Source organism: Sceloporus undulatus, chromosome 5 (assembly GCF_019175285.1).
Source record: "Sceloporus undulatus isolate JIND9_A2432 ecotype Alabama chromosome 5, SceUnd_v1.1, whole genome shotgun sequence".
Lineage (NCBI taxonomy): Eukaryota > Metazoa > Chordata > Lepidosauria > Squamata > Phrynosomatidae > Sceloporus > Sceloporus undulatus.
Window position 1 is genome coordinate 101,471,980 of NC_056526.1, and position 23,967 is coordinate 101,495,946.

At 41.8% G+C, this 23,967-nt stretch overlaps 1 protein-coding gene across 1 annotated transcript; it reads left to right on the forward strand.

Moving 5' to 3' along the window:
- Positions 1–753: 753 nt before the first annotated feature.
- On the forward strand, positions 754–23,509 carry CD9 (CD9 molecule). Its single transcript, XM_042470669.1, has 8 exons — positions 754–1,133; positions 11,241–11,343; positions 13,759–13,856; positions 16,292–16,366; positions 18,189–18,281; positions 20,883–20,972; positions 22,514–22,597; positions 23,129–23,509. Exons 1-8 carry the CDS (start codon positions 1,068–1,070, stop codon positions 23,192–23,194), a joined length of 675 nt encoding a protein of 224 aa, XP_042326603.1. The 5' UTR covers positions 754–1,067; the 3' UTR covers positions 23,195–23,509.
- The last annotated feature ends 458 nt before the right edge of the window (positions 23,510–23,967 follow it).

Consider the following 23,967-nt stretch of genomic DNA (forward strand, 5'->3'; position numbering starts at 1 on the left):
CAGGGATGCTTTGATTTGGATTTCCTGCATGGCGGGGGGTTGGACTGGATGGCCCTTGCGGTCTCTTCCAACTCTACGATTCTATGATTCTATGAAGAGGAGCCATTGCTGAGCACCCTTTGGGTTCAAGCTGGTCAACCAATTACAAATCCATTTAACCGTTGCATTGTCTGACCCCTATTTTACTAGCTTGTTTGAGAGCAGGAGCTCATCAAGTGCTGGAGATAAGAGCATGGCTCTTATACAGAGAAGAAGACAATCAGATAACAGTGGAGAAAGAAAATCTGAAATACTCAGACAGCTAGGGGAAATAACTTATGGTCTTAGATGTGTATACACTAATGCACAGAGAACTGAAAATAAACAAGATGAACCTTAACACATTGAAGTAAATATGATAGAACAGGCCTTGCTAAAACCTGGTGGGATGAATCTCATTCCTGGAATGTACTAATAGAGGATTATAGCCTATATAAGAAAAACAGACCAAAGAGGAACCTATGAAAATTAGCATTTGTATGCTGCCATTATTGCATTTTGTAGAGGGGGCAGGATATAAATAAATTGTATTATTATTATTATTATTATTATTATTATTATTATTATTATTATTCGTCCTTCTGCCTCTGAGTGTCCCACTCCCCAGGGAAACCTTCTGGCGAGAAAAGAGGGACGGCCTCCCTTTTTGTCTCTCAAGTTCCCTTCTTCCAGAAGCTGTGTGAGGAGGAGCAGGAAAAACAAGGCCAACTAAGTTTGGTGAAGGAGGCGAACCCACTCGGAGGCCTCCTCACTCAGGCTTTGGCCTCTAGTCGAGCTGGAAAAACCCGCCTGGGCCGGGCGCTCCCTCCGGCGGCTCAGGCAGGGGGCCAAGGCAGGGCAGCGCCGGCGGAGGAGGCGAGGCCGGGCGGAGGAGGCAGGAGCCCAGCCCAAGAGGGCCCTCTTCTTCGCGCGAGAAAGCCTCCTCTCAGACTTGCCTCGCCCGCCCGGCCAAAAAAGGGAGCAGCCTCCGCCTCGCCCTCCTTCTCTCCAGGAACGCCGCTCGGTGAAGGCGCTCTCGCTTTGCCAAGATGCCGGTCAAGGGGGGCACGAAGTGCATCAAATACCTGCTCTTTGGCTTTAACTTCATTTTCTGGGTGAGTGGAAACAACGCCAAGGCCCCCCTTTGCCCTGCTTTCCTGGCGCAGCGCCGGGGCCGTCGAGCAAAGCTCTCCTGGGCTGCATCCACACTGGAGACATAACCCAGTTTGGCACTGCTTGGTCTGGCTCAAGGGCTAGGGGATTCTGGGAGTTGGAGTTGGTTGTGGGCCCAGAGCGGACCCACCCACAACATACTCTAACTCCCAGAATCCCATAGCAGCCTTGACCCAGACGACGAGTTAAAGCGGTGTCAAACCGAGTTAGGGCTCCAGTGGAGATGCAGCCCGGGTGGTTTTAGAGGCAGGAGAAGACCAGAGGCAATCAACAACGCAGCCAGAGCTGAGGCTTCCCTGAGGAGCCAGTTCCTAGGTTCCAAGGGAGCGGCTCCAGGGGCGAGTCTGGGCAGCGCCTGCCACTAAGTTTACTCACTCTCTACAAGCGCCTGGGAAAGGGCGGGAGCAGCGGCGCCTCCCTTGTTCTCCCGCTTCTTGGACAGTCTAAGCTTAAGCTGCCGCGACGTGTTTTGTGTTTTGGTTGCACAGCCTCAGGGCAAGGAGAGAGTTGAGCTAGACCCTCAAGCCAAGAATATGCACCAAGTGGGTTCATTGTGTCCAAAGAGAGCTTCTTGCGTAACAGAGTAACCCTTCCTCGCTCTGAAGCTCCTCCGGTTGGTTGGCAGAGTGTCCTCACAGGTGAAGCTTTGGGGGGTTTTCCAGCCATGGTTTTGTTTTTTTAGAAATGAAGCAGTCTAGGCCCAGCGCAGTAACTTGGAGTGAGCCCTATAAGATTCAGGAGGCCGGACTTGAGAGGATATAGATGCATGGTGTATGGTGTAGTGGTTAGAGTTAAACTGGGACACAAGGTTCTAGTTGGCACTGAGCAATGAAACTCTGGTTCAGTCTTTATATATATATATAATAAAACAAAGAGGAGGATATATATATATATATATATAATTTAATAATAATTTGTTTTATTTATATCCCGCTATTCCAAAGATCATAGCGGTGAACAGCAAGTAAGCTAATTTGCCCCCAACAGTCTGGGTACTCATTTTAGCGACCTCGGAAGAATGCAAGCCTGAGTCGAGCTTGACTTATTGAATTCAATACACATACACACACACCTCTTTGCGTTCAGATGGGAAATAGAAGTAAAATCAATCAATCAGTCAATCCATATTTACACAATGTGAAGTCGAAGGCTTTCATGGCCGGCATCCATGGTTCTTTGTGGGTTTTTCGGGCTATGTGGCCATGTTCTAGAAGAGTTTCTTCCTGACCTTTCGCCAGCATCTGTGGCTGGCATCTTCAGAGAAATTCTGGCGAAATCTTACATTGTGTGTTTGACATTGTGAAGGTTTATGCACTCCCTCACTGGCTTTGCTTTGAACCTGTCTTTTCCCTTTTTTAAAATCTCCTTTTTACCTGGAACCAGTGTTGCCAGCAAGCCTCAAAGATACTCCGTAGAATGGTTTTCCAAAACCCCCAGAATTCCCCAGCATTTACCAGAATATTCAGTCAAAATGCCTGGAAAGAAATTAATTAAATCCCCCAGATTCCAAGGAACAAGGTCTGGAACACAACTAAGAGATGAACATTCAGGAATGAACTTGTTTTGTGTTCCACCCCTGCAGTCCTGCCCAAGAATGATAACTGAGGACCTTATCACACATGGGGGGGGGGGGGTTGCAGCTCAGATCCGCAGTCACTCCTGTTCTAGCAATGCATAGCGTGCTGTTTTTCCACACCAGATCCAGAGTCACTCCTCTCTAGCAATGCGGATTGAGGTTAAAATGTGATGTTTTTCCACACGTGGTTGCCTTTCTGTTGTCCTTCCGAACTGAGGGGCAAGCAAAGTCAGTTCGATTCCAAGAAAGTCACGTGATGCGGACTCAAGCAAAGGGGAGTGAGTGCACATTGTATTACTACACTAGAGCATACTTTAAGGGTTCAACCATTCGAATTGGCACCCTTGCACATGCTCAGTGGGGCTCTGGATGCTGTCCTTCTTCCCTACCCCCTCCTTAGCTGTCATCCTTCATCGGAGTCTAGGAGAAGGCAGGGGATGATGGGATAGTTCACTGGGGGTCCCTGGGGCCAGGATGGGGATGCAGGAGCAGTCAAGAGATGATAGGATAGCTCGCTGGGGGTCCTTGGGGCCAGGATCAGGATGCAGGAGCAGTCAAGGGATGATGGGATAGCTCACTGTGGGTTCCTGGGGCCAGGATCAGGATGCAGGAGAAGGCAGGGGATGATGTGTTAGGTGGCACAGACGTCGAGATGGGGATGCAGGAGCAGTCAGAGGATGATGGGTTAGATGTCAGGATGAAGGAGAGGAGCAGATCGGGGTCTAGGAGAAGGCAGGGATGATTGGATTGGTGGGAGGCTGAAGGAGGGGAGCAGATCGGGGTCCATGAGGATGCAGGGGATGATGGGATCGGCTGGTTGGCAGAGAGGAGGAGATGGCATGAGGGAGGAGGAGGGGGATGACGGAGCAGGACGCAGGGGCCAAGGGGGGTGGCATCGGAGTGCTTTTCCACACCAGAACAAATAGCAGTGCAATGGAAGGCAGCCTGGAAGCGATTTCTGTGAAGTCACTTTTTTCCCGTTTTTACCAAAATGAGGGGTGACTTCAGAAACACTGCTGAAGCAATTTGCAAGGGGCTCCCATAGAAATCAATGGCGCCTGATAAAACAGTCACTTTATGACATGAAACCGCATCATTGGAAGTGCAAGCACTTCGGAAGTGAGCTGAAACTGAGCCACAAAACTATCCAAAAGCTCCGTGTGATATACTCCTAAGGCGCTCTACAGACGGGCGCAATGGGGTGCCATCGTCAAGTGTGAGGGGCGGCACTTCCAGATGCCCCTGCCCCTCGCACATGACATCGGTGTCAAAATGGTGGCGCCCTATACAGATGGGCGCTGCCATTTTGATGCAACGGACACTTAGCGTCTGCATGTAGTGTTGCCATTGTGACATCGTGAGTGCACCATTGGCACACTGGCATCACAATGGCACCGCAAAAAGAACCCGCTTTTTGCGGGTTCTTTTTGCTGCGCAAGAAAGCCACGCAGTTTGTCCGCTGCAGCTTCCTCGTGCAGCAAAACAAGGCGTGGGCAGACCTCCCTTTTTGGGCAGTCTGTAGCCTGCCTAAGATTGCTTGTTTGAAATGGTGAAAAATTGGGTCTCCATCTTTCTACCCTACTTGAGAGCCTTCCAGGGCTCATGTAGTCCAGTAAAAGCTAGAAATCTCAAAGCAGCTATTTTGAATCTTCCCTTCTGGCTCTTACTGTGAACTCCCTCGTCCTTTTGGAGTCAGCTCCCGTATTTGCAATGAGGGGAGGGAGAAGGGAAATAATATTTAAATTTACCTACAGGATTATTATACAGATAGCATCCTGATAATGCTTGTGAAGTGGTTTCAATATTTGAAAAAAACTATACATTAAATATTTCTTATTAATTCAGTAATTAAATTTAAATAACACATCATATTAGGGAGTTTTTAAATAAGAACGTTTCTTCATGAATGTTAAGGTAATAGATTCTCATGAGAGGTTACACTACCTCTGTAAATTTTACTTCTGCATCCAGTAAGAACTAGAGGGGTCAGAATGAGATGGAGAAGGGAGCCCTAGGGCCAAGCAACGACCATTTCTTTCAGGTTGTAGTGAAATGAATGCTATGTTTTCTCACATAGATGAAGACTAGTTGATGACATTAACTTGGTCAGTTTCCCCAAGAATGCTTCTGTCCCAATTCACTTTTTTTCTTCTCTCTGCCACTTTCAGGAGTAACCTGCTGGGCAGGTATGACACATAACACTGATTTTTCCTTCCTGCTCAAAGGATCTTCTTCTTGGTGGAGGCAAAAAAACAATTGAGAGATGTATGAATTCTATATAAATATAGCGTAGTGGCTACACAGAACCTTACTGAAATAAACCATAAAAATTAGATTTACTTTCTCTAAAGATGATATTTAGTGTGTTTGATGAATCTCTTGTAGAATGGAGCTTTAGTAACACTTATAGGTCCTTGTTCCTCTATATGTCTGACTTATAGAATCTTAACAGATGCAAAATAAATCTTATAAAATAAGCACAGAATTTGACTTGAATTATTCAGCAAAGAGTATGCTTGTCCTGTACCTCTACTGTCTCTGATTTTTCCCTTCTACTATTAAACCTTTCTAATTACTCATGATAAACTAGGGTGTGCTGCTTTGTTACTGCTTTTTTTCCCTTCTGGTGTTGCCTCTGTAGATGGGAAAGAGAGTTCAGTTGTATGAATTATTTAGGGAGACCACAGATAACTGAATAGAGCCTCTCAGTTTAGTCAGTTCTCGTTATTTTGTTTAGTAAAAATAACTTAAAATGAACATTTGCTAGCAGGTTTGTGGGAAAGGAAGGCATATTTATGTGATCACAGCCACGCCCATCCATGCGTGTGTCCCTAAGAGCAGAGAGATATTTGGGCATGCCCTTGCCCACTGCATCCCATCTTCCTCTAAAATGTGCAGATATTATTGTGAATAAATTCTGTTTGTTGAACTCTGTTATTGCTCCACACAGGTCTATGACAGGTAAACCTGAGCAGATAACTGCATCTTTTGACTTCCTCCGTGTGCTTCAGTATCAGCCTATGCTGTACTGTGGGAAAGAAAGACATATTTATGTGATCACACCCCCACTCACGTACATGTGTGTGTGTGTGTGTCCCTAAGGGCAGAGAGATAGTTGGGCATGCCCTTAATCTGTCCCTTTCACTCTAGACTCCTAAAGTTTGGTTCAAATTAGCATATTTGGAATTTTGGAAGAGTGGCCTGTCATAAAATGGCAGCCATGCCTGCCCAGTGACAAAATAACAATTTCTCAGAAGATAAACCCAAAGTAGAGGTAGGCCTGAGCTTCAGAATACAAAACTACTCTTTTGAAGCCTAGGGTCACTGGTTCAGTAGCTGTTTCACAGAAAGCAAATTGATGAAGCTTACGTGACGTCCTCGTCACGTGCTAGGGTTGCCTTGGGGCACTCCGCCCACATGCGGGGTGTAATCATGGCAGCCTCCCGTCCAGATGGGGGCCGCCATGATTACATCACACACCTGAAACGGAGCTCCTTCTGAGGGCACGCCTCATTCCTGCAGCCACCAAACGGCTGCAGGAACGATGCCAGGGAGAAAAGGGCCGAGCGGCCCCTATCTCCCCTGGCTGTGACTCCCGGGGTAAAGCCCAGGAACACATCTATGTCATTAATGGAAATATACTTGTATAAGCGAACAGGAACACAGTTCTAGTTAGGAAGCAGACTTTGTTTACCTTTGGGTACAGCAGAAAATTCTGCTCCCAACTGAAAGCCCATAATTCTACGATTCACCCTCTAGTCCAGAGACAGGAATCAAGCAGCCCTCCAAATGTTCTTGGACTACAAGTCCCAGAAGCTGTAGCCAACATAACTAATGGTAAGGAGTGCTAGAGGTTGCAATCCAGCTATTGTACACACTTCTGAGAAGTACAGTTGAATCCGAGGGCAAATCCACTTCTTGTTAAACCACCTTGACATGTTCAATATGCATAGCCACATGAACCCATGTTCAGTGTGAAACCCAAAGAGTTTGGTTATGCAGTAAGCCTCTGAAATATGCAAGCGGCCATGTTCAATACCCAAATGTGCTGTTTGGAATGGGGGGAGGGGGGGTTGGCCAGAAAGGGAAGTACATTTCTGCCATCTGTCTAGGAATAATGCCAAAATGTCCTCCATTTTGATTATGCCTAAGAAACATGCATTTATATTTTAAAAAAATTGTAAAAATATCAATTTTTTTCATGTGTCCTCCATTAAAAAATATATCCTACATCTGAGGTAAAATTTGTCCTACATTTGTCCCGGTTTGGACGTCCTGACTTATGGCAACCCTACTTCCAACTCTATGATTATATGGTTCTGTCCTGTGATTCTCTGATTCTTATATATTAAATTTGTGTAAATGTGACCAAACCTAAAGAAGAGACTGATGTTTAATTTGAAGAGATACATCAATAAAATATATAGTCACCTGTCCTCCCAGTTCCTTTATTAGAGCTCCTGGTAGAGCAGCAGCATCACTTCACAGACATTACAGCTGGCTTCATCTTTTTGCAAGTGTACACATATATTATTGAACATCACATTGTGGGAGATTTCTTTGTGCCTCTCTTATGTTGTGGTGCATGGGAAAATTCAGGAATTCCTCACCATTATGTATGGAAAGCCTCCTTATATGCCTATCAGCATGCATCATATCAACACCATCAGTATTAAGAACCCTGGTGGTTAAATGCCTGCAATGGAGTCACTCATTCACAAACCCCAAGGTGAGTTCAATACCAGTGAGAGGTTCTTGGTTGGCTTATCCTGGCATCCTTCGTAGGTTGCTAAAATGAGTGCCCAGCTAGTAGGGGCAATTAACTTACACATTGTAAACTGTTTAGTACATTGGTAAGAGGTATAGAAATGTACTTGCTATTGCTGTTGAAATAAAGACAGGTCAGAGTCAACACATGCCATTCTGTCTAAGCAAGCCAATTGTGAGATTCCATATTTGGCCTCAAAGAGTTTGGGCATAAAAATTAAGCATAGCCATGTTAAAAGATTACAGAAACCTGGAGACATACAAAATCTATTGCAAGACAAAGGTGGGATGAGCTCTCCCTGATTTTCATAGGGCACCAATTCTGTATGGATCAGAACCAGGGGACATGTTTCAGGGGCTTTTTTGAAAGGCTATTTCTTTTCCAGAACAGGACTCGAAATTATTAAACTGCACATTGAAGTGGTTGTGCACAATATTGTGGGAAATGTAGCATGTGATCAAAAAATGAATTCTTGGTAAGCATCAAGTATCAGTACTTTTTTTAAAGGGAAAGGGTTAAGTAAAAACAGACTCAGCAGTGTTGTGACCTTCCAAAGCCTTTGTAAATGCTGAGAGTAGGTGTCTTGATACTTTAGAAGCAGAAGGTTGTCAGTCAGAGGAGAAAGCAGACAGGAAAAGACATATTTTAGAATGGTGTTCAGTTCCAAATACAAAGAGTCAGAAATATAATTTAATAGGACTTTTACCCAGTGACTTGTTTTTTGTTTTGTTTTGTTTTGCTTTGTTTTTTAGGAGAAATTATTGTTGTGAATGGGGTGGATGTGAAAATTAAACTCACCCGCTGCAAAGACACATTCTGTTTGAGGAGTGGCAATGCCAATGAGAATGATAAACTACATATTTTAAATGCTGCTGTCTGTAAAAAGGGTGAAAGTGAGCCTCAGTGTTCATTTGGGGCACTCGGAGGCACTTTTCACATCCAAAGTTAAGTATCCCATCAAATACTGTATGTGGGGATGAAAGTGTTCAGCATAAGGCAGCTTAAGGCATAAGGCAATTTAGTGTGCAACCGAGAAAACCTGTTTTTATGTGAGAGAATATATTTGCCTGAGAAGCTTGTCACAGGGCTTGTTGACAATGCTGCTTTCAGCAGATACTATACCAAAAACCCTTTCAACTTCAAACACTTCAACTTTAATTTTTTGGTCTTATATGTTGATAGGGTTCAAGTCCCATTTAAACCCCTCCAGTATAAAGACATTATGTGAGAGAATACATCCTGCAGGTGTAAGTGGTGGGGAAAGCAATAGAGTCGGGGGGGCAGGGGGGCTGAGAAGGGCAAGCAGGCCTTTTTGCAAAGCTTCTAGAGGCCACACAGAGGTGGAATGACTGTCAATTGGATGGAATATACCGCCCTTATTCTTCTGGTGTGCTTTATGATCTCTAGCAATAAAACAAAGACCAGGCATTAACAACAGGATTCCAGACTGGTTGATGGCTTTCACTTTAGGGCATCAAAAATAGCAACTGGATGAGGACAATCCCAGCATGGATGGATACGGGAAGTTGGCTGGAAACCTATATTGGAGTTTTTGGAGGGGAGACTGTGTGACCTGCCCAAAATCACCTGATGGGTTTTCACGGCCAAGTGGGAGAGTCAAACCTTGGCCTCCAGAATCATAGTCCAAACCACTACACCATGTTGGTTCTCATCTGTATGGAAGAAGCGCCTCTATGTTGTGGCTTCTGCTATGTAATGAAATTATGCCCATTCTCCCAGTGTGGATGTTGCTGAGATCAAGTAAAATCATTTTCCTAGTTAGCATTATCAGTTCCCAGTGACATTCTAAGAGGGTGGGGGCAGAAGGGGCACTCTGCTCAGGATATAGAAAAATAGAAGGGAGATGATGGCTCTTCACCCCCCCCTCCCCCACAGAGGCACCAGAAAAGTGAAGAAGGGATCAGTTATGAGAAATGCAAGCTGGCCAGGATACACTTGCAACCCACTTCCAGGCAAGGCAATTTCTCCCACTCCCATTTCCTTTCCCTTGGAAATTCTTTGAGTGAGGCAAAAAGAAGGAAGGAAACAGGGTGGGACGGTGGTAGGCACTGCTTCCTGTTTGTCCTCAAAGAAGTAAAAAAGATTCCACCTCAACATTAGGAGGAACTTCCTGAAAGTAAGGGCTGTTCGACAGTGGAACACACTCCCTCGGAGTGTAGTGGAGTCTCCTTCCTTAGAGGTCTTTACATAGAGGCTGGAAGGCTATCTCTTGGGGATGCTTTGATTGTGAGTTCCTGCATGGCAGGAGGGTTGGACTGTATGGCCCTTGTAGTCTCTTCCAACTCCGTGATCCTATGATTCTAAGTTGCCCTACTAGTCCATTACAGCAGAAGGAAAAAGGAAGGAGACGGAAAAAACTATTCAAGCAGCCCCTTTAAAACTAACTGACATATATTTTTAGCATGAGCTCTTGTGATATCAGTTCACTTCCTCAGATTCAATGACTGAGGTGGATTGGTATGCACAAACAGTCATGTTAGCGCATAGGCTCTCAGTCATGTTATTGTCCCAGTTAAATGTCTTCTTTCAACTACGGTATGGATGATAGCTGTAAAGTTTTGGCTCAGAGTTGTCATTTTCAGCTGTGGCAAAGGCCTACCTAGTCACCTTGTAATGGATAAGCTACAGTAGCAGATGGTCCAAGTACAGTACATATTCCCAAGAGTGGAGACAATTAGTCTTTCATCATCTTTAATCCTTAATCTGAGCTATGATACAGCGTTAAAATTGGTTAAACAAAGGCCCCATACAGACAGGCCAAAATAAAGCTGCTTCGGGTCACTTTGGAGGTATGCTGTTTAGATTATGCATACGTCTTAAGAGTCCGGAAGCCATGCAAAAGCCATGCTCCAGTCCTAAGGACTAGAGCATGGCTTTAGTGGGGCTTCTGGACTCTTAGGACGCATGCATCATTTAAACAGCATATCTCCAAAGTGACCCGAAGCAGCTTTATTTTGGCCTGTCTGAACGAGCCCAAAGACTCTGGGATGTTGCCTTTTGCAATCTTTGGCTCATTTCCTTTCTTTCTGCTCACCTAGTGCTTTGAATATCCATTATGTGGGATCTTTTCTTTTGACAGTCTATATAAATAATGTCACTTTTCTAATCATCACATATTATTTACCAAGGCCAGATGTAATGCTTTCTTTTGAGAATTGGTTACGATAGGTATGCAGGGCTACCCCTTAGTCTATGGACTGTAATAATAAATATTACTACTACTACTACTACTAAGAAGACTAAACAGAACCCTGATTAGAATGAAAATCTTGATTATGTGGAATTGATCCAGAAGGAATGGAGCTAATACTTGCATCTCTGTAGCACGTCTCCTAAATTTTTACAAACTCTATTGTAGTAAAATAGAAACAGATATATGTGCATTTTTATCCAAAAATGGGATGGGATTTCACCCTAATTTTTCTAGTTTCTTTCTAGGGGGTACTACTTTATGGTAACATGGTTATATCACCTGGTGAATATTTAAGCTACAGTACTTGCTTTGGGGATCCTTATTCACATTGATGTGTCTGCTGTATTTTCCCCATGGAATCCCTGTAATAGATCTGAACATTATGGGTATATCAATACATTTGTTGAGGACCAAAAATAATTAACTTAATTATACTTTAAATGGAAATACATAGAATTCTTAATACATCTGGTGTTGTCTTCTCTCCACAGCTTGCAGGAACAGCTGTTCTGGCAATTGGACTATGGCTTCGGTTTGATTCACAGACAAAAGATATTTTTGAACATGAAGAAAATAATACAACATTCTATACTGGTATGTCATGACATAACAGTTCTGCTGGTCTTCTAAATGTTTTTGACAGCGCAACAAAACAAAATATTTATCTTTTTAAGTATAGATCAGGGGAGAGCTATGGATGTAGTACATCTTGATTTCAGTAAGGATTTTGTCAAGGATTCCCCCATGAGATTATTGTAGGCAAGCTGGTGAACTGTGGACTGCATAGTGTTACAGTTAGGTCATTCTGTCATTTTTTGACAGACCAAACTAATACTTCACATGATGTCATGTAGAAGATGGATGTCATGTAGAAGATGGAGTGAGCTTGTTTTCTGCTTCTCCATTAGCTAGAATACAAATCTGTGGATTCAAATTGCAAGAAAAGTGTTTCCATTTAAATATTAGGAAAAATTTTTGTACAGGAGCTGTTCAACAGTGGAACAGATTGCCTGAGACGGTGGTGAGCTCTCCATCTTAGGATTTCTTTAAACAGAGATAGAACAGGCATCTTTCAGGGTTGCTGTAGTTGTTTATTACAGCTTGAGAAGGGTTCTTTTCAATTCTAAAATTCTATTATTTTTTCCTTTAAAACAAGGAATGTAGACAGTGCAGAACCTTAAAGTAGGAATTTTAAATGTTTGTACATATATCCTAAGATTTTCTGATTTTTAGGAGCAATAAATTACTTCTTTTGATAGCTAGTAGAACACAGGATGCATGTCAATATGTGGTGGGCAATTTGGTGAGTCAATTCACACAGATACCACAGATACCACCACTGATGGTGGCTACATTCCCTGTATGCACTGGTGTTGCTGTAATTTGCTGAAGGCAAGAAGAAAACTCACATTCAGTTTAAAACAAATGATGCAGGGAGCATAAACAATATTTTAAAGAGCAATCATGCTTCTGGAAGTGTGAGTCCCCTTTAAAACATTTGTCCCCCTGCATACTTTGTTTTAAATGAAAAACACTGGGCGAGTTACTTTCATTTGCCACTATACTGCTGAATTTCTTTCAGTAAGGCTTTTGACAGGGTTCCCCAGGACATTCTTGCAAACAAGCTAGTGAAATGTGAGCTAGACAACGAAACTGTTACATAGATTTGTAATTGGTTGACCAGCCGAACCCAAAGGGTGCTCAAAAATGACTCCTTTTCATCCTGGAGAGAAGTGACCAATGGGGTCCCACCGGGGTCTGTCCTGGGCCCAGTGCTATTTAACATCTTTATCAATGACTTGGACAGAATAGGGGGTATACTTATCAAATTTGCAGATGACACCAAATTAGGAGATGTAGCTAATACCCCTGAAGACAGGATAAAACTTCAGAATAACCTTACTAGATTAGAAAGCTGGGCCAAAGCTAGCAAAATGGATTTCAACATGGAGAAATGTAAGGTACTGCACGTAGGGTGGAAATGAACAGGTATAGGATGGGTGACACCTGGCTGAATGAGACTACATGTGAAAGCGATCTAGTCCAAGTAGACCACAAATTGAACATGAGTCAGTGTGATGCGGCAGCTAACAAGGCCAATGTGATTTTAGGCTGCATCAATAGATGCATAGTGTCTAGATCAAGGGAAGTAATAGTGCCACTCTATTATGCTCTGGTCAGGCCCACCTGGAATATTATGTCCAGTTCTGGGCACCACAATTTAAAAAGGATGTTGAGAAACTGAAGCGTGTCCTAAGGAAAGCAACCAAAATGGTGAAGGGTCTGGAAACCATGTCCTATGAGGAACGACTCAGGGAGCTGGGGATGTTTAGCCTGGAAAAGAGAAGGTTAAGGGGTGATATGATAGCCCTGTTTAAATACTTATAGGGATGTCATATTGAGGTGGCAGCTAGCTTGTTTTCTGCTGCTTCAGAGACTAGGACCCGGAGCAATGGATGCAAGCTCCAGGAAAAGAGATTCCATCTCAACATTAGGAGGTACTTCCTGACAGTAAGGGCTGTTTGGCAGTGGAACAAACTCCCTTGTAGTGTAGTGGAATCTCCTTCCTTAGAGGTCTATAAACAGAGGCTGGATGGCCATCTGGGGGGGATGCTTTGATTTAGATTTCCTGCATGGCAGGGGGTTAGACTGTATGGCCCTTATGGTCTCTTCCTACTCCTATGATTCTAGTAATGGGTAATCAAAATGGGCCAGGGTCCAGATTACCCAGCCCTCATATTAATTCAGGCTAGTATGGAATCATAGAATCATAGAATCGTAGAGTTGGAAGAGACCACAAGGGCCATCCAGTCCAACCCCCTGCCATGCATGAAATCTCAATCAAAGCATCCCCGACAGATGGCCATCCTGCCTCTGCTTAAAGACCTCCAAAAACGGAGCAAAGGTAATCACAGCATAAACTGATTGCCTCCCTGTTGCTTAGCACTGAACATGAAGGTTCTGTGGTTGAGAGTAAATATTTTTATTTTTATTTTAAAACTATCCCAGGAGTTTACATTCTAATTGGAGCTGGTGCCCTCATAATGCTTGTTGGTTTCTTGGGATGTTGTGGAGCAATCCAGGAGTCCCAATGTATGCTTGGTTTGGTAAGTATTAATGATGAGTGTCTAATGCTGAAACTTCTGTTGAGCTCTAAAAGTCTTACTCTTGGTTCAACTTAATGGTGGAGAGTGGGTGGAATATGCTAGATATTTAATTTTGTCTGCCTGCAGAGTACGTTCTAAGATACAGATGGTGGAGCAATTGACAACATAATATAAATGTTTCATATATAGGTAAAAAAAAAAACCCTCATTCCCACACATGCTGAAACTATGATGGCTCTTTCACATTTGCTGTTTATTTTACTTAAATACGCATACCACTTCCTTAACAATTCACTGTGTGACTTACAATGTTTATTTACAAATTATTTTCTTATTGCTCCAGATTTGATTAGTAGTATCATCCAGTCCCAATGGCTCATTGGAACTTGTATGTTTTGACCTACCAAATATTTATTAATTTGATGGATCTACTCACATTCAGATTAACAGATAAATTTAAACTAACATATAATCTTTTCAGAAAATTGTGCTCAGTGCAGCTAACAGCAATAAAACACTACCAAGGCAATATCTAACCCTAACATCGTACAGTGTAAGAATAAACATGTTTCCAGCTAAATCCAGAAGGTGTTATACATTAAATTCTTGCCATGCAAAAATCTCTGAAGACAATTATTTTTATCTGCTTTTTAAAGGTGGAAACAGAGTTTAAATCTGAGGATTTAAACACCATTGTGTCATTACTGAATAGATCCTGTAACTACTCTGTAGAAGAGCTTCCTTGGAAAATCATAGCACATGAGGAGGGGTGTAAATAATCCCTTTGATATCTAATGAGTGATCAATGTTCATATATGAACTAGTCTGCAGTTCTTTAAAATGTGTTAATGGTAGTCATGCATGCACTCTTCAGCAGACGTAAGGTAGTGGTGGGCAACTTTCTAGGACTGTTCCAATCTGCTACCAAAACAATTGTTCTGTCTGGTGCTAGAGCCCATTGAAACCTCATGGGAAAAAGTGCACTTTCCTTCCTGGAACAACAGAAAGGAAAGATAGGGAAGAAACATGCCATTATTCTGGTAGTGTGGTTGGAGGAGACCACTCTCAGTTTTGTGGTAGCAAAGGGGAGGCAGATGCTTCAGGCTCTTCACTCCTGCTTGTAGGGAAGGGTTTAATCCCTAGATTGTGATCCTAAGGAGTATGAAAATTATTGACAGACTGTGCAACCCGAGCTTTAAAACAACACTCAGTATGATGAAGACGCTGCCTTTCAGTAGAAATATTCATGTCAGATATTTTAGAAGTACTGCATATTAATTGTCATGCAGACTTTTTACTTTAAAAAAATTCCCAAAATGTTTGCATACAACAGTGAATTTATCTTTAGAACTGTGGCTGCTGCTTGAATTCATGTTCTCTTCCCTAAATTTCAATATTCTGGCATTGAATTGCATGTTTTGATTTAATAATTTATTAGCTGTTCTGAATTTGTGCTGCAGCCTGTGAAACACCTGCCAATTTAAAAGGCACATTGTCTTACTATAAGGAAGCACTACCCTATTCCCGCCACCAGCCTCTTTTATGGGCCAGGAAAAATAAAGATCTGGTACTCACATAGAAACTCTCACATTTCCAAGGATCCTGATCATATCCTTCAACTGCATAAACTGAAAAGTATCCCATACACTGGACCTATATCAGTTACAGTCCCCAAGTCAAAATTTAATCAAATGCAAAGTTATTGACATACTATGTGCACTGTTGACAGTGGATTGTTGAGTGGTTTGCAGTGTATAAAAGGCCACTGACCACTCGCTGGGTGCAATGCTCAACATAATGTTGTAAAGCTACAATCTGCACATTATAAGAGGCTGATTCTGAGAAGTTATGTTTTTGATCAGATTTTCTTGGGTGTAATATCAAAATAATTTGATAGTTTTAAAAATTTGAAATTGACACGTACAGTGCTACCTCGGGTTACGAAATTAATTCGTTCCGCCGCTCCGTTCGTAACCCGAGTAATTTCGCAACCCGAAAAGGCTTTCCGTTAGCGCTGGAAAGCCGCTAGCCGCGCTTTGCGTTTGAATTTCGCGCTGAAAAAAATTTCGTAACCCGAAAAAAATATCGTATCCCGGAACAGTTTTTTCCAATCTAACTTTTTCGTATCCCGGAAATTTCGTAACGCGATCAATTCGTATCCCGGGGTACCACTGTACCTCATAACTGGTGTGTGATATTTTGACTCTAGTCAGAATCTTCTGCATGCATACTTACTGACTGAACAAAGTGCTAATTGGCAATATTTCTATCTGTATATCATTTCTAATGTGAGCCTACAGAAGCTTTTAGCCCATCTATCCACAGTAAGTGGGTGATAATACTGACTTAAAGTATTGAATATACTTGCCAAATGCAGATGGTTTTAAAAGTGCCCTCTCTCTCTCTCTCTCTCTCTCTCTCTCTCTCCTTCCCAGTTTTTTACTTTTCTTCTGTTGATTTTTGCTCTTGAAGTAGCTGCTGCCATCTGGGGATTTGCAAACAAAACAAAGGTAGGACACCATTTTCTTAAAAAAAAAAAAAAAAGGGGGGGGGGTAGGAATCATGTGGCCTTCCAGATGTTTCTGTACTACATCTCCCAGCATTCCTAATTATTGCTTATGCTGGCTAGGGCTTCTGGGAATTTCAACTCTGCTTTGGCTGATACACCAACTGCACCCCTTCCTAGAATCGGAGGACCTAAGATGGTAGTGCACGCAACCTCAGCTGGACTTCTGCAATGCACTGTGCATTGGGCTACAGTTGTATTAATTCGAGAAACTCCAAGTTGTTAAGAATATAGCAGCCAGACTGATTATGGGTACGTCCACGAGGGATCACACTACACCAATCTTAAAAGCATTTCACTGGCTGCCAATTAGTTTCTAGGCAAAGTACAAAGTGTTGGTTATAACCTTTAAAGCCCTAAATGGTTTGGGTCCAGGATACCTACAGGTTCATCTTCTCTCATACAATGCACCCTGTAGACCAGGGGTAGGCAACCTTTTTGAGCCGGGGGCCGGGTTGCTGTCCCTCAAACAACTGGGGGGCCGAAGCCAAAAAATAAATAATTAAATATTTTTTTAAAAAAAATTAAATAAATAAATAAACCGGGACAAATGTAGGACAACACTGTCAAATGGTGGACACTTTTTTTAAAAAAGTGGAGGACACGCAAACAAATTTGCTGATTTTTAGAAAAATGTTAATAGAAATGCATGTTTCTGAGGCGTCTATAGACAATTGCTCCCCTTGCCCCTGCGCGCGAGAGGCCAAAGGCCCTGGCGGCAGTCGGCGGCAGGACCAGGCTGGGGCCGGTCCCAAGGCCTCGCTGGGCTGCATTCGGCCCGCGGGCCGCAGGTTGCCCACCCCTGCTGTAGACTCAGGTCCTCCAGGAAATATTTGCTCCAACTGGCTGGGAGTGGATTGGCAACAGTTTCCTAGAGGACCTTTTTATTTGCTGCATCCAGACTGTGGAATGACTTGCTAAAAGAGATACAACAGCTGAAAATGCTGACTGCATTTCAACCAGCATCAAGGACATATCTCTTTTTGCAGGCCTATCCAGTCACTATTAATTCATGACTTTTTAATTTGTATATATGCTATTATGAGTATGGTTTTATAGTACTGCATTTTAACTGTGGGTTTGTTTTTAATTGTGTTTTGTATTTTAACGTGCTGTACCCTACTTCAAGCCTTGAGGCGAGGCAGGAAAGAAGTAAAATGTATTATTATTATTATTATTATTATTATTATTATTATTATTATTATTATTTAAACCCAACAACATCTGGATGGCCATGATTCCTACATCTATTCTTAATGCTGTTCTAAAAACTGAAAGTTTTAAAGGAGTAACATTTTGTGTCATTACACTCAGCCATCATTAAAAAATGTGGTTGCTGCTCTTTACGCCTTCAGTTTTTCTTTCCCTTCCCAACACCTTCTATTGTTGATTTTGTGTTTGTGAAAAGCACTAATGCTATTCCCAGTTAGTACTGGCAAGAGAGGAAAAAAATCCAAGTTAAATTGATAAAACCAAGATAAAATCAAGACTTCTAGTGATTTTAAAGCATTTGTGCAATTTTGTCATCACCATAAAGTTCTGGGCCAGAATTGGACCCAGATCCACTGAGGTTTGACCTCTCCTAGTTTAGTCATCCACATGTAATGATGGCTTGGTGTTAGATCTGTTTGGTACCTGAGAAGCATGGTGAGGGCAGAGAAATCACCTTTTCAAGATTAGAACAGAGGACAATGTTTTAACTGTTCTTTCTCCTTTAAAATGTAAATAATAGAGATTTGGTCATGTATTATTTCATATTGTTTTAGGTTGCGGATGAAGTGAAGAATTTTTATGATTCCGTATATAAGAAAAGAAATGAACCTTCTGCTAAAGAAACTCTGAGAGCCCTTCAGCATGCAGTAAGTCAGTTCTCCTGTATTGGTTTTGTGTCTTTACACTTAACCATCATAGAAAATGTGCCTCCTGCTCTTTACTTCTTGAGTTTTTCTGTCCCTTCACATTACCTACTATAGTTGATGTTATATCTGCACAAAGCACTTACACTTTTCCAAGTTAGACTGTGTCTGCACTGCAGAAATAATCCAGTTTTACATCACTTTAATTGCCATGGCTCAGAGCTATTGAATTGTTGGATTTGTATTTTATTTATTTATTTATTTATTTATTTTGGTAGAACCAGAGGTCTCTGATGAAGATAGCTAAATGTCTCACAAAACTACAATTTCCAGAATTCCATAGCATGGAGCCATGACAGTTAAAGTGATGTCAAACTGGACTATTTGTGCAATGTGGATGCAGCCTTAGTACTGGCAAGGGAGAGAAAATCCAAAATAAATTGAGAATGTTATCAAGTTGTGAATAGATTTTTAATGTAGACACTTATTTAAGATATATCTCAGTGATGGTTTTGCTCTCTGGAGATATTACAGCACAATAGGAATATTTGACTATTTTATCGTTGCATGTGAGGTTGAATAAATTCTGCAGTTTTTTACCCTGCTGCACATTTCTCACCTCTTATTCCTACATCCTGATGTGTTTTGGGAAATTATTCTGTGAAGGAATTTCTGTACAAAAATGTGTCTTCTGTGCAGAAAAAATGTGCACAATAACCTTTGTATCTTTCTGCAGAGAATAAAACACTTTTTATAGAATCATAGAATCATAGAGTTGGAAGAGACCACAAGGGCCATCCAGTCCAACCCCCTGCCATGCAGGAAATCCAAATCAAAGCATCCCCAACAGATGACCAACAGACCTCCAAAGAAGGAGACTCCACTACACTCATATCACCTCTTAACCTTCTCTTCTCCAGGCTAAACATCCCCAGCTCCCTAAGGCATTCCTCATAGGGCATGGTTTCCAGACCTTTCACCTTTATAGTTGCCCTCCTTTGGATACTCTTTTTAAATTGTGGTGCCCAGAACTGGACATAGTATTCCAGGTGGGGCCTGACCAAAGCAGAATAGAGAGGCACTATTACTTCCCTTGATTGTTTAAGATGTATAAATATCTTAATAACAAATGCTGGAATTCCAGATCACATGAAGGTACCTTTTATCTTATGTGATGATGTTGTGATGAAGCCAGAAGTTATGGGAGACAAATTCAAAAGCTAATGCAAAATATATTTAAATGTAGAATTGAATAGAATTGGGTATATTGAAGGTGAAATTTAATGATATAAATTCTACATGATTATATCTGCAAGATTACTGTATGCTTATGTCAGAAAACTGACTACAGTTTGACATCGATATTCATGGGGATTAGGGCACAAGATCCTTGCAAAAGTGGGGAAGAAAAGGGAGTATGGGGGAAAACCCAGGGCAGAAGAGGAGGAGGAGAATGCACACCCTTCAAAACTGCTCCAGTTCTGGTCTTGTATTTTTCTCCCTCCAGGAGGAGGAGAGCTCACATGTACTTCCAAACTGCTTCTGTCTTCTGTGTTGGGCTCCCCCCCCCCCATTCAACCTACAAGGATGTGCAGGAGGGAGGCGCATGGTCAAACTCTTAAATAGTCAGATTTGCAAACATTAAACCCATGAATATGGAGGGTCAACTGTATATTCCTACAGTAGAAGACTGGACTGATAAAGTTTATAAGCTGGCTGAAATTGATAAATTGGCCACATGGATCAATCACTGGATAATTTCTGAAAAGATTGGGAATTATTTTTATTTTATTTGAAACAGAAAGTAGGGGAAAGTATTGTTGCAGATTTGCAGGTTTCAAGCAATTTTGTTTATATCTTAGGTCACAAATGACATTTAAGTATAATTAACAAAATCTAAATATATTGAGCTTTAAAATCCTTGGGTTTGGGAAGTGAGAAGTCCATAATTGTTTGTTTTATTTCTGTTTAATTGGTTTGTGTTGACTGTTGATTGTATTATTTGTTTTATTTTTATCTAGGGGAATAAGGGGCAAAACAGACCATCAAAATATGCTGGCATGGGGGAGGCATGGGGGTGTGGCATTTAGATGTCGCACACCCCAACGCCACCCCCAAGTCGGCATCACACCGTGCACCTGGCCAGACAGCAGGAAACATTGCAGTGCTCCAGTGGCATGGCGTTTATATGCCGCAGGCTGCAGGAACACCAAAAAGCTGGTGCCATGGTGGAAAAGCCATCCTTTTTTCTGTCCCAAAAAGGAGCAGCATTTTGCCGCTTCTTTTTGGCTAAAAAAATTACTGGATTGGAGCCGCGGTGTTTGGTTGCCACAGCCCTGATCCAATGATCAAAGGGGTGAAATCAAGCCACCCCTTTAAGGCTGTCTATAGTAACTCTAAGTTGGAGAGGTTGGGGTGGCAGTTATTTTAGCTTAGTTGGTTTAGGTTTTTCAAATGGAAATGGTTTTAAATGTTATATTTGTAACTGAATGTGAGTTTGTTGCATTTTAGTTGCTATATGGATTATATGATGTTTTGTTTTAAAATTAATAAAAAAGAAATGCAACTTCCTTTCTCAAATGATGCTTTATCTTTATACTGTAGCTAAACTGTTGTGGCTATGGTGGAGTCATTGAGATGGCATTTGTAGACACCTGTCCCAAACAAGAAATTACTGAAGCATTTAAAGTACAGGTATGTAGGAATAAACCACGATATTGAAAAAGTATATGCTTTTATTTCTACATGCAAGTATAGGTTGAATTTTAATGTGATCCTCATATATCAGGAGATATAAGGGAAGAAATACATGGATATTTTCTTGTAGGCCTTCAAACATAATGAAGAAATAACTGTAAGAGTGGATAGGAAATACCTTATCTAGGCCCGTTACAGACCGCCCAAAAGGGCGGTCTCAGGCCGCTGCCGATTGCAGCGTGGAGGAGCCGCAGCAGTCAAACCGCGCGACTCCTCCGCGCTGCAAAAAAGGAGCGCGAAAATCGCGCTTCTTCTGGTAACCCGGAAGAGACGTCGCAAGTGCCAAAGCGCGCACTCGCGACGTCTCTTCTGGGTTGGGATGTGCCCATCTATATAGGGCGCCGCTATCTTGACGTAGCGGTTACGCGCAAGGGGCAAGGCGCGTCCGGAAGCGCTGCCCCTCGCACGTAATCGCGGCGCAAGGACGGCGCCTCTTAGGCCTGTCTATAACGCGCCATAGTCGACTATTAAGTCGACCTCATGTATAAGTTGAGGTAGGTTTGGGGGCCAACATTATGGATTTTGATATGACTCATGGATAAGCTGAGCGTAAAACATAGGGGCATGCAACAAAGGATCTAAAGGAAGAAGCAAGGAGAACAATGTCAAACAACTTACAAAATTGCAGCGAGCATAACTGTTTGTGCTCACCCTAAAGGCTGGATGGATTCGGGGGGGGGGGGGGGGGTGCTTCCAGAAAAGATTACTTTCTTGCCTTTTATCAGAAGATGGCTCCTTTTTTTTTAATAACAGTTAGAATACAGTATTTACATTGACCCGTGGATAAGTCAGCTCAGGTTTTTTAGGTTAATTTTTTTGACTAAAATTTCTAGGCTTGTGCATGAGTATATATGGTAAATGCAGAGATCTAAGGTATTCCATGCAGCCTGGATAACTTAAAATGAAATGGAATACAGTATAGACATTTTAATGAGTTTTCCTCCTGCAATAAATGTGGCTATAGAATTAACAATAGCCACATTTGTGTTTCAGTGATCACAATTTCTCCTAGTGAATTTTTTGTTCCAGAGTTCAAAGAGCAAAATATGAGTTGAGCCTTCAGATGGTGGTAGATTTTGGTTTGAAATGCCTGTGTTTTTCCTCCTCTTGTTGATTCCTCAAAACAGTACTGTGCAGCTGTTGAATAAAACTTGATCTACAACTTACAATGCCCTACGTTCCTCATGGAAGAAACAAAACAATTATTGGCAGAACACTTGTGGCATTTTTTCCAAGGAAGGAAGAATTGACCAATTGGCTCACCTTGCACAGAAGAGATTGACCTCATTGTCAAGCTGCTCTTCTTCCTCTTCGCTCCTCTTTCTGTTCTTATTCTACATGGGTTTGTCCATGAACATGGGGTGCATCATTGAAGGAATGGTGTGGGAAAATGCATGCCTCATGATACAGGAGTTAAGCAGAATCTAGTAAAGTTTTCAGTGGCATTGTTGAAGATATCTGTTTAATTTCTCTTCTAGTCATGCCATGCAGCTATTGATGAGTTCTTCACCACAAAGCTGAATTTGATTGGAGCCGTGGGCATTGCTGTTGGTGTGGTGATGGTAAGTTGTAACCTTTTCATAGATTTATGTTTATAAGTTACCATATATACCATATATACTATATATACTCAACTAGAAGTCGACCTCATGTATAAGTCGAGGGCAAGTTTTGGGACCAGAATTATGGATTTTCCTATGACCCATGGATAAGTTGAGGGTAAAACTTAGGGGCACATAGCAAAGGATCTAAAGGATGAAGCAAAGCAAAACAATGTCAAGGAACTTACAAAATTCCAGCAGACATAGCTCTTTGTCTTACTCTTACGTATTTACCCCTATTGCCATTTACAGCAATTTGGGGGGGGGGGGGTAAAAGGAGGAGGGGGAAGATTTTTTTTAATACAGTCTGGAAATAAACATGTTCTAATGGCGCTTGTTGTCAAATCTTTATTGGACTGAACCAATACAATTTTGGTCACAGCTAATTTCAGACATGAAAAAACAACAACACCATTTTGATTTGCTGAACTGATCTGTATCCACCTTTCTTGAAGTAACTCCACCAACTTTCTGTGCATCTTCCTTTTTCAGATCTTCGGTATGATTTTCAGCATGATCCTTTGCTGTGCTATTCGCAGAAACAGAGAAATGATTTAATGCAATCTCAGTGAGCCCCGTTCCCTGTATACAAGGAATTTGCAGCTACTAAATCAGCATTCCTAAAGGCGCATATATATATATATATATATATATATATATATATATATATATATATATACACTGATGTTCTTAATTGTTGCTCTTTATGTTTATAAAAGCTTAAAAGGAACCTGCTATTGAAAAGGTACCAACATCTTGTATATAAGGTTTTTATCTCTAAGCAGATGTTTTTCTTTTCTTCAAACTTACAAACTGGCATTGTAATTTTTGTTGAAGAATATTTGATACTTAATAAAGATTTATAAGCACATAGCTAAAGTTTTTCTTTCAGTATACTGATTATGTCACAGGAGATGAGTTTGACTTAATTTCTCATGACATGTCTTACAAGGTCCCCTAAGACAACTACTGAAACCCTTCTAGTGCTGGATATTTGCTTAAAGGAGCAACCCTAATTCACCACAATGTAACAGACTGTCAAGCTCCAATGTCAACCATGCAATCCTGAAGGTGAAAGACCCACAAAACACATCCAACTCCCTGAATTCCTGAAAGGTGGATTTAATTTTCCCCTATGGTACAGATCCCCTGCACCCTTAGCCTCTTTACTGCCATCAACTGCAACAGGTTATACCCTTAGAACCTATAAACGTTTTCCCCCAACGTTTATAGGTTCTCCTCAAAGATTTGCTTTTTGAGGACATGAGAGAGAGTCTTTTTGGTGGTTGCTCCCACATTCTGGAACTCCCTCTGTGGGAGGTTAGACTGGA

Excerpts from the sequence above, each read along its gene's own strand:
- CD9 (XM_042470669.1), top strand. The coding sequence starts at position 1,068 with ATGCCGGTCAAGGGGGGCACGAAGTGCATCAAATACCTGCTCTTTGGC. Across the intron at positions 1,134-11,240 it reads GCTTTAACTTCATTTTCTGG|CTTGCAGGAACAGCTGTTCT; the intron begins GTGAGTGGAAAC and ends TTCTCTCCACAG. Across the intron at positions 13,857-16,291 it reads CCCAATGTATGCTTGGTTTG|TTTTTTACTTTTCTTCTGTT; the intron begins GTAAGTATTAAT and ends TCTCCTTCCCAG.